We start from the raw sequence: 11,086 nt of genomic DNA, 5'->3' as shown, positions 1-11,086 counted from the left end.
ACGGATTTTACAGGGGTACAATTAGGTGGTAGTTTAAAAAGGAATTTGAGTACTTTTATACAGCTATTGTTTTCAGTCATTTTATATTAGTTTCCTCAATGTTCGTGCATGTTTTATACCTCCATATAATTGTTCAGTTTCACGAATTTATATATATGTATATATATATATATATATATATTTAGATGAATACCTTATATTAAACACAGCTGAACTTTAGCCTTACTTATCAAGTTATTTTTACCATGGGGGTTATTATGATTGTAAACTGTTTTCAAGAACATTATTTTTTTCCACTCACATTTTCAAACTTGTTTTTCGCCCCCAGGCTGTAGAAGCGCGCAGGCATCCACAAACGGGCCACTCCTAGCTTCCGCACCACCAAGAAGCGTAGGATTTTATTGAAAAAGATCTTGAAATCTTGTAAATTAGTAGAAAATACTCTGATATCTAGTTTTAGTGGGAAATTTGATCTAGCGAATGCTTGGTTGTTTTATTCTGGCTGTTGGTGGAAAATTATTTGCTTGTTTAACAGGTGGAAGATTTTGGGTTTAAACAAAATACAGAGGAGACTCTGCCGAATTTTCGGCAGGAGTCTAAGGGAAGTTTTAACGGTAATTGAAACAGGAAGGGTAAAAGTGTCATTTGTGTCCGATATTCGCCAGGTGTCGGACACGCATAGGGCTTGGCTCAAATTCCAAAATGGAATTGGGATCGGGTCCTGTCAGAATTACTGATTTATCCTAATATAAAATGACCAAAAAGGATATATGGAATTGTGAAACAAATATAATTTTAATAAGTACATCCTAATAATCATATTCAACCATAATCAAGAGATCGCTTGTTCTATTGTGTTTTTAACGAAAGATGTGGTGATTGCAAGAAATTGGAATTGCAAAAAAAGTGTCAACAGTTTTAGTAGAAGCATAAATCCATATGAAAAGTCGAAGATTTATAAACACTATTAAAAAAATCAAGCTGAAAATCAACTATAAAATAATGCTACAAGTATTATAGTGTATCATGAGTATTTTTGGTAGTTTTATAGGGTGTACTTAGTTAATTTTACATTTTAATTAAAATATTATAATATACTTAGATTATAGAGTGTACTCAATTAATTTTAGAATTCGTTTAGCAGCACTCTAAGTTTAAATAGTGCTGACAATTAAAAACTTTAAGGGGCGTAAAAAAATTCGCTCCAACTCTCTCTCTCTCTCTCGACCCCAAAAAAAAAAAAAAAAAAAAAAAAAACCGGGATCTCTCTTTCTTTCTCTCGCTTTCACTAGCTTTCTCCTTCTCTCTCTCGCTCTGATTTTCTCTGTCTCTCTCACGCTCTGACCCTCTTTCTCTAATGGTGGAAATCTTTCTCTAGCTCGCCGTCTGTTTATCAAACTCGCACTATCTTTCTTGCTGGCTGCTCTGATCCCAACGTCTGAAGCTCTGTGACGGGTAATAACTCTCATTCTCTTAGGATTATGGTCTTGCCGTCCAACAACTCAGTATATAAAAACAATTGTTGTGTCCCTAATTTGATTTAGGGTTAAATTTGTTGAATATTGAGTTGGGGCAAGTTTTCTGAATTTTTTTCTGGATTTTGCTTGAAAATAGGACTAGCTAAGGAGCTTTGCTCTTATTCGTGATTACAACATAGACAATAAGAATAGCATTCAAGTTGGGGGTTGGAGATTTGGAGTTGGAAAACTAATTCTTTTCTTAATTTATTGTGTAAAGCTCCTCTACCTTCGTAATGCTGATAGCTCAAAGTGAATTCTTAGGTTTTCAGGCAATTTATTAAAAAAAAAAAGAATATCTGGCTTTTTGTGCTCTAATAGCCACAACAATAGATTTGATGAATTATCTGCATCGTTTGTCATTGGCACTGTTCTTTGTCAAGTTTATGTTATTTCGATAGCGAGTAAAAAACACTATTACATAGCTCAGGCTTTAATATCTTTGGCTGACACGGCGCTTTCTATAACTCTATTATAACCTATTATAGTGTTTTTTTTCAGCGCTGTCTATGAGAAGTTGTGGTGTAGTGATTTAAACCAGTGTTTAGAGGGTGTCTATAAAGTGCAACAATGTCGGTAACAGCAGGTGTTAGTGATACTGTGATTGCAGTCAGGGATAAGCTCAGAGGTAAAATTGGGCAAACAAAAGTTAAAAGGTATTGGCCTGGAAAAGCTCCCGAGTGGGCAGATGATGCCGACGAAGATGGGGATATTAGGATGTCCGCAGCTGCTTCATTGGAGAAAGCTTTCCCCACGCAGGAATATTCTGATGTTGTTAGAAAAGATGATCCTAGACTGCGCCGTTTGGCTGAGAGCAGGATAGATAATCGTGAGGATGTTCGAGCTGATCATAGGCGTATCCGGCAAGCTGAGATTGTTTCAACAATTGAAGAAGAAGCCAAGAGGCAGGAAGGGTTAGAAGCGGAGGAAGAGGACGTGGATGCTTTGGAGGAAAGAAGAAGAAGGATCAAGGAGAAGTTGCGTCAAAGGGAGCAAGAAGAAGCTCCACTCCTTCTGTCGGAAGACGAGGAAGAAGTAAAGGAAGAGGAGGAAGAGGAGTCTGAGTATGATACTGACTCAGAAGAAGAGCTTACTGGTATGGTGATGTTGAAGCCTGTCTTTGTGCCCAAGTCAGAGAGAGATACTATTGCTGAACGTGAGCGACTTGAGGCTGAAGAACGAGCCCTTGAGGAATCAAGGAAGAGGAATTTGGAGGAAAGGAAGAGAGAGACAAAGCAGATTGTGGTTGAGGAGATTCGGAAGGACGAAGAGATTCAGAAGGGTTTGGAACAGGAAGGAAATATTGTTGATATTGATACTGATGATGAAATAAACGAGGCAGAGGAGTATGAAGCTTGGAAGGCAAGAGAGATAGCCAGGATCAAGAGGGATAGGGAGGACCGGGAAGCAGTGATAAAGGAGAAGGAAGAGATTGAAAGGGTTAGAAACATGACAGAGGAAGAGAGGAGGGACTGGGAGAGGAAGCATCCGAAAGCTGCACCACAACCAAAGCAGAAGTGGAGATTTATGCAGAAATATTACCACAAGGGTGCTTTCTTCCAGTCAGAACCTGATGACTATGCTGCAACTGTTGGAACAGATGGAATTTACACACGTGATTTCTCTGCCCCAACTGGAGAAGATAAGATGGACAAAACAATATTGCCCAAGGTCATGCAGGTCAAACATTTTGGTCGTAGTGGAAGGACGAAATGGACTCATCTTGTCAATGAGGATACGACTGATTGGAACAATCCGTAAGTTCAATTTCTTTAATGCATTAACCACTCTGGTTACCTATTTTATATTTGTGTTGAATTCATTAAACACCACAAGCACTATTATATTTCTTGTTTTCTTAAGGGAAGTTAGAGTTTGTGTCAGTTTACCCACAGTTTATTTGAAGTGAATACGAATGGGAGGGCTAATCTTACTGAATTTCTCAGTCAAATCGTAAGATTTTATGGGTTGGAGAATAGTAAGATTTGAGGACATTCACGTAGCACTTGATGAGCATTAGTCTTGTAGAAAAAGTATGTGTGGTCCAATAGCAGTATGGTGATTTATTAGCACATATGTCTATTAGTTTAAATAGTTTGATATAATAATTAAACAAATAGGTTATATTCATTGATAAGTAAAATTTGATTTATAAAATGCTTTAGGGAATCAAAAAGAAAATTGGTTATGGTAAATGTATAATATCACTGTATTTGACTTTACTGATGGTCAACATTTTTTACTTTTTATTTTTTGGTCAGAAGATGGACATAAACATCACTTAATTCACCTGTACAAGTATTCCTAACCAAAAACTGTCTTTCACTTTGATCTAGAAGCCCATGTAACTTCATTCACCTATAGCTGTTGAGAGATTCGATAATTTTATATGTTTCAAGAGTGAAGTTCAAAGTATGATAAATGATCCCATCCAGCTACCCAGGACCAGATGATTGAGAGTCTTTTTATTTTTCTGTAGTTAATGCAATTTATAGATGTCATTTACGTTTATTATTTTGGAGCTCTTTAATCATCGTGTTTAAGTCTCTGTCACATGATCAATGGTATAGGCATAATTCAGTATTCCTAAACATGTTAATTTGAGTCTTCCAATGGTTCATGTAAATAGTCCTTTTAAAAAGGACTAGTTAGTAAGATTTGAAAATTAGTGAACATCACATAAAGGTTTCTATGATTTCCCGCTCTCATGTGTAGCTTGAATGATATTGGAGAGAGCCAAAGACACCTTCTGATCTATTGTTAGGAGTGATCCAAGAAACTTATAGTAGTGATGCCAAATTCCATATCTTTTTGCACTTCTTCTTTGCCCTACATCATTATATCTGTATATGTTTTCAAGACTCCAAAGTCCGGTTGGGCAGGAATCCATAATCTGTAAATGGAATGACAGGAAAACAAAAATAAAAAAGAATAGCCATGGGTTGAGTCAAAATTTTTGGATAATAAGCTAAAACTTCTTCAACAATATATAGAAAAACTACATTGATATTGTTGTGGTCATAGGAATAATTTAAAATTTTGGAACAAAGCATTGGTGGCTTAACTTTGAAGTAATAGAACATGGGAAAAGTTATTGTTCTTTTCTATTTTATTAGCAATTTGTTATGGTCATATTCATATTCTTACTTTCATTTCTATATCAACATATTTTGGATGGGTTCTATATGTCAGTATAAGTATTATTTTTTGGTGGTTGTGTCCAAAGAAGGATGTTCCACCAACTCTAAACTAACCGAATGAAGTCTAGATCAGTGCTGTCTTGTGGTATGAATATATATTAAATTGATATGAATTTTGTTTGAGGGAGAACAAAAGTTGAGTTGTGAATAGGTGAACATACCATACAAATTCTGATGAATTTTTCATAGGGCTTTTTCCCCTTTTCGGTAAAGGAAGTGGCTTGGAATACCTTATAGGTATTTTGGGGAATATAACTGTATCATCAGTAATAGGATCCACTTTGGCTTCTCTTTTAATCTTAAATTCCAGACTATGTACATCTGAATACGTTTTATTTGATCCCGAAATTTTTTGCCAAACAAGCACATTTATTTACCGTTTTCTGTATTTCAGATGGACGTACAATGATCCTCTTAGGTCAAAGTATAATGCTAAAATGGCAGGAATGAACGCGCCTATTGCAAAACCCAAAGGAAGCAAGAAATTGAAGGATTGGGAGTCTCGTTGATTTATAACTACTCATTCATGTGCAAGAAGCTAGGTTTTGTAATTTATCTGATGTTTTCATGACAGAATACAAGTTTGTGGGAGAATATTACATTCTTCAGTGTATTTTCGCAATGTAGGACTGCTCAGGGCACAGCCATGTAAGATTTCTGGTCCATTATTATGATAATTTAGTATGACTTTAGATTAGAATTAAAATTATAGAATTCGATCTGCAACTTTAACTTGATCTCATATGCCTGGACTATTTTGATGCTCTTGACCACCTAACTTTTGTGCCTGGGTTGGTGAGTGAGCAAATACAGTGAAGTGGGGGATTTTTTTCTTTTGGGAATTTAGTGAATTATAATATGGATGTTGTCATTGGGGCTTTGTTGTGTTTTGTTGTATGTTGATCTGTGTTTTGGAATTCTGGCATAAACAGATTGCGCTTTCTTGCTCCAATAAGTGTACCAGTGGATTTTGCGGTTTGCGTTTCGTTCTTTTCATTTGGGAGAAGTTCAAAGGGTAAGTCTTTAGGAGTATTTTGTCTGCTAGAGATATTTTATTTATATTAATGTGACCGATAGTCGGTATAGTTACTAGAACATTCCTTTTCTGTGGTATCATCTTTCATCAGATTCCTGATAAACAATAANTAGATATAATTTTTTTTTTTTGGTTATTGTTGATAAACAATAATAAGAGGCCTTGCATATATCCGTTCATTTTAAGAACTTTGTAAAGGTGAGGCAACAGCCCTCTCCCCTCCCCATTGTATAGAGGCAAATTATGTTCTTGATTTCATTCCTGGTCCCTAAAAATAGAACGGCATTGTTTTGGTTTAAAAGCAAGCAGCTTTCAGTGACCAAACTAAAATGGATCACTACTTATCTTAAAAGGTGGTGATTTTCCCACTCCCTTTTTGTTCACTTACACTCCTTTTTGTTTTTTTTAATAGTTTTTACTATAACAAAAAAGGAAGTGTAAGTGGAGAAAAGAGGAGTGAGAACATACAAAGGGAGTGTAAAAGGATAAAAGAGGAGTGAGAAAATCAGCTCCCATCTTAAATATTGGTGTGATTAAAAGGTGGAAATAAATGTGTAAAAGAAATTCATTGTGGTCAACAAACATTATTTGGTCACTGATCCTACGCTATTAGTGACGAGTGACTTGGTCACCCACCCCAAGACCCATCCCCCATCCCTTACCCAGATTTTTTTTTTTTTTTTTGTTTTCTAATAATTTTTTTTTCAATTTTTAATAATTTTTAATTTTAAAAAATATTGTTTAATCCACGTCAGCAATCTAACATAATGGCATTACCAAATTGATGTGTTAAAGGTAACATAAAGGACCAATAAAATCAAGAAGAAAAAAAAAAAACCAAAATTGATAATTTTGCAAACCTAAAAACCTTATATTAATTAAAGCTGGGGAATCATTGAATGTATGTATTTGATGAGAGTCAAAAAATCAATTAACACATTGGACTTGCTCTAATATACGTAACACATTGGTCTCACAGAAAAATCAATTAACAGATAATTAAGCTTGAAGCTATTGTGACGGATTCATTGTCATACCCAAACTAGCTTGATCCAAATCTATGGGTTGTAATTTCTTTGAAAGGTGCGTATATATAGATGCTTGCCTGTGAGTATGTCATTTTTCCTTCCCACATCTTGAAGGTCTAAAAATTGAAGTTTTTCTTCTATAGGGTGTTTCAGTCGATGGACTACTGTTTGGTGCGATCGATAGATTCCTCTTTTTTCTTTTCTTTTGTTGCCTTGTATTTTGTTCATGCTGCAAATATTTTTTAAAGACTACGTTATTATGTCTGCCTCTCACATTTGAGTTTCTTATGATTTTGCTATCCTTTATTCTATTTTATAAAAGCATCTGCTCCAAACCAAAAAAAAAAAAAAAAGAAGAAAAAAAGGTAAGGCATGGCGCTACTAGAGAAAGTAATATAAAAGTGGATTGCGCATAACTAGTAATAACAACTCCCTCGTCAAAATTTTCACTATATAATATCAATGAAAAGAAACTCCACTACTAATACTTTGTATAAGCAATTTAATATGAGTGCTGCTAAATGAATTTTAAAATTAACTGAGTATACCATATAATCTAAGTTAACCATAATATTTTAATTAAAATATAAAATTAACTACGTACACCCTATTTAACTATTAAAAATAGCCCTAATACAACACTCTAATACCAATCCTAAACCAGGTTTCTTTTTTTACATGAATCTGTGCCATCTTTTCAGATTTTGGGTTTCATCAAAATCTTTAATTTCGTAATACCAATCCTAAACTAGTACTCGCTGCGTTATTCGTGAGCACCAAACAATACGAAGACTTTTCTATGTCTGATAAGGGTTGAATATAGTGAGTAAGGTTTACTTATTAAAATTTTATTTGTTTCACAATTCAGTATATCCTTTTTGGTCATTTTATATTAAAATAAATTAGTAATTCAATAAATAATTTGATAATAGGGTATACTCAGTTAATTTTAAAATTTGTTTAGCAGCACTCTTCAATATTTATCATGTGTAGCATGAGCAACTCATCAAATGTTTCACTATAATGTCAACGAAAAGAAAAACATAGTATTAATATTTTTTGTAACACCTGGCAATATAATATTTGATCATGTGTAACATGATCAGCATCTATTGATTGTATTTCCAATATAAAATGTTATATATATATATATATATATATCACTTTATTGGTAATTGATTATGCATAATCTTCGGGACAGCTGGCGAATAAATGAACATGTTTAGTCATAAAATAATGTTAAATTAACTAGACATAATAATTTACGTGGTCCTTGGATCCAAAGCAATGATTATTCAGCTGCCTTGTAGCTTCCCCTTGAGTTTCCATTGCCATCCATCGATCAACATCATTGTTTCATCTTCATCCTCTTGCTCCTCCCTCTTTGTTTCTTCGTGCTCGACCATCTTCTTCTTTGTCGCTTACTTTTCTTGTACGACCTACTGCATATCAGTTTTGATTCGATTGCACCAACATCGAAATGCTGCCATCATCCGCTTCTTCAACCCCTAAAATACGGGCACACGATGTGTTTCTCAGTTTTAGGGGTGAGGACACCCGAAATAGTTTTACGGACCATTTATACCATGCTTTGAACCAGAGAGGAATTGATACCTTTAGGGATGATGAAAAACTGAAGAGAGGAACATTCATCGGCCCAGAACTCTTGAAAGCCATTGAAGAATCGAGTTTTGCAGTAGTCATTCTTTCAAAAGAGTATGCTTCTTCAACGTGGTGTTTGGATGAACTTGCACATATTGTTGAATGCATGAAAAAGAGGGAACTCCAAGTTTTCCCGGTTTTCTATCACGTCAAACCATCCGAGGTGAGAAATCAAACTGGAAGCCTTAGCCAGGCCTTTGCCAAACATGAAGAAAAGACCGTACTGCTGGGGGAGGTGGGCAAGTGGAGGAAAGCTTTAACGGAAATAGCCATTATCAGCGGATGGGTTTTGGATAAAGCCAGGTACCTAGTTAACTTCTTCGATTGTTTGAAACTTTAATCTTTATATATGCCCATTAACAAAATATTGAAACTTTTTTTTTTTTTTTTTGCTGGATCAAAATATTGAAACTTCAAGGTGATGTTTGGCACATTAATTAATTTGTTAAGAGGCTTTTAATCTTAACATGAATTTTTATTTTATTTTATTTATGTATAAAAAAAGGATAGAATTTTATTAGATCAATAAAAATAAAAAGTTCAAAGGACACATACTGTAATAATCTGGAGAGAATCACACTAGAAAATAATTTTTCTAAAATGTCTTTCAAACGTCATAATTATTTCCCATAACCTAGTCTAATGACATCAAAGACAAAAACTAGCTGCTAATGGCATCACTATCTTAAAGAGAATAAGAACACCCAACAAACTCAACTAAATTTCTAGAATCACTAGAGGGAAATAACACACAAAACTCATAAAGTTTCTAGACTTTATTGAACAAACTAAGGGGGGTGTATCCAATTCTAACTTTTAAAGACTTTTTTTGAGTGAATGACTTTTCTAGAGTTGACAAATTCTTAATGACTTTTACATACTTTATAAAGTTAAGTGACAAACTTTCATATACTTTTGTTATAGAGTTTTATAGACTTTTAAATACTTATTTTTATATTTATTTTACAAATAGCATTTATCTTTTATGTTGATTGAACTAGTCGGCATACATTGAACAAAAAATTAGGGAAAAAAACAATTGGATACAATTACATAAAAGCAAAGAATAGTTCTCCTTAACATTAGAAAATGATAAAAATGACAAAGTACATTTGAAAATGTACCATAAGGAAATAATTGGCGCTCAACTAGCCATGATTCAGTTTATAAAAAAGCTTAGCCATGATTCATTTCAATGACGGTGAATAAACCATAATACAAATTCCTTTTGAAAATTCCAATGGTCATTACCGTTGAGTTCCGTTATTATCTCGCATGGCATTTCTCCACATGTCAGAAGCTATACCAACTCTCCATTCATTAGCATTCTCTCGTTGTTGTTCTTGAGTTTCAAAAACTTGTTCCACATTATCTCCTTCATTCCCTGGTAATGGTGAAGATGATGAAGACTCGTTCTCTAGTTCAATAGGAAATTCATCAGAACGACATTCCTTACGAAGAAAATTATGTAGTCCTGCACAAGCTAACACAACCTCTGCTTGAGTCCTATATGGGAATGGAGGTGCTGACTTGAAAATTGTGAATCTTGATTTAAATATCCCAAATATCCTCTCAATTACATTCCTCAAGGAAGCATGGCGAAGATTGAACAACTTAGTTGCGTTTTCGGGGTCACGACCTTGACCAGCAAAATCTTGGAGATGATATCGTACACCTTGAAATGGAGCTAAAAATTGACGTCGATTTGGAAATCCACAATCCACTAAGAAATATTTACCTAATCATAAAATATATATAAAATTTGTATGCAAAGCATGATATAATGAATTATAATAATAAAACGAAGAGATAAGAGTGTACCTTGTGGTACCTTGAGGCCATTCCTCCTTGATAAAGCATCATTTAACACTTTTGAATCATGAGCTGAACCTTCCCATCCACTGAGCACGTATATGAACTCCAAATCAAAGTTACATGCTGCTAATACATTTTGTGATATCTTTCCATGACGATTGCGGTAGCTGCTTGCATCACGTCCCTTCACCATGGCTGGAATATGTGTACCATCAATAGCTCCAATGCAATCCTGAAATGAATTAATAAGAAATTATAAGTAAAACATAGTTTTTGTTGGAATAATAACAATAATACTTATAATAATAAATTCCATTACCCTAAAGTATGGGTAAAATCGTGTACTTTCTCTTATCTTAGCTGGCACTGCAGATCGAGGTTTAGCCAACATTTCTGGTGCTAGCGTGTTCAATGCCTTCAAGACTTTGTTGAAGTTTTTGCTAGTAGCAAAATGTGATCGATCAAATGTCTTTCGGGTAAGACAATATCGAGAATTTTGACCTACAGTGAGTAAAAATGTAGCAAGCATTTCTTCAACACAAATGAATCTTGTATCTTGTAGGAGTGTTTTGTCTTTGATGATAGTGCATAATTTCCGAAACACATCTGGATACATTCTATAGACTTGTCGAAATTCTTCAGGATCTTCATGTAATATTTTATGTATATAATCATACCCACTTATAGTAATTGGTCGTCGAATTAATGGACGCTCAATATGCTCACTACGCATGATAACCATAAGCTCATGTAGCACTTGGACCACCGCTTCCATTGCCATTAGTAAATGCTTGATGGTTTCGTAAAATTCTTCATCCATTTCTTCTC

General features: G+C 34.5%; 2 protein-coding genes across 2 annotated transcripts; both read left to right on the top strand.

Moving 5' to 3' along the window:
- The first annotated feature begins 1,262 nt into the window (after nucleotides 1–1,262).
- On the top strand, nucleotides 1,263–5,461 carry LOC117624049 (microfibrillar-associated protein 1-like). Its single transcript, XM_034355172.1, has 3 exons — nucleotides 1,263–1,455; nucleotides 2,019–3,274; nucleotides 5,112–5,461. The coding sequence occupies exons 2-3, from the start codon at nucleotides 2,088–2,090 to the stop codon at nucleotides 5,224–5,226; spliced, it is 1,302 nt and encodes a 433-aa protein (XP_034211063.1). The 5' UTR covers nucleotides 1,263–1,455; nucleotides 2,019–2,087; the 3' UTR covers nucleotides 5,227–5,461.
- Nucleotides 5,462–8,261: 2,800 nt separating this feature from the next.
- On the top strand, nucleotides 8,262–8,783 carry LOC117625454 (disease resistance protein RPV1-like). The gene has a single exon (XM_034357005.1). The coding sequence runs from the start codon at nucleotides 8,262–8,264 to the stop codon at nucleotides 8,781–8,783; it is 522 nt and encodes a 173-aa protein (XP_034212896.1).
- The last annotated feature ends 2,303 nt before the right edge of the window (nucleotides 8,784–11,086 follow it).

The sequence above is a fragment of the Prunus dulcis genome, chromosome 4, assembly GCF_902201215.1.
Source record: "Prunus dulcis chromosome 4, ALMONDv2, whole genome shotgun sequence".
Classification (NCBI taxonomy): domain Eukaryota; kingdom Viridiplantae; phylum Streptophyta; class Magnoliopsida; order Rosales; family Rosaceae; genus Prunus; species Prunus dulcis.
The sequence above is the reverse complement of the archived record's forward strand: the minus strand, read 5'-3'. Positions and strand labels throughout refer to the sequence as shown.

Excerpts from the sequence above, each read along its gene's own strand:
- LOC117624049 (XM_034355172.1), top strand. The coding sequence starts at position 2,088 with ATGTCGGTAACAGCAGGTGTTAGTGATACTGTGATTGCAGTCAGGGAT. Across the intron at positions 3,275-5,111 it reads ACGACTGATTGGAACAATCC|ATGGACGTACAATGATCCTC; the intron begins GTAAGTTCAATT and ends TCTGTATTTCAG.
- LOC117625454 (XM_034357005.1), top strand. The coding sequence starts at position 8,262 with ATGCTGCCATCATCCGCTTCTTCAACCCCTAAAATACGGGCACACGAT.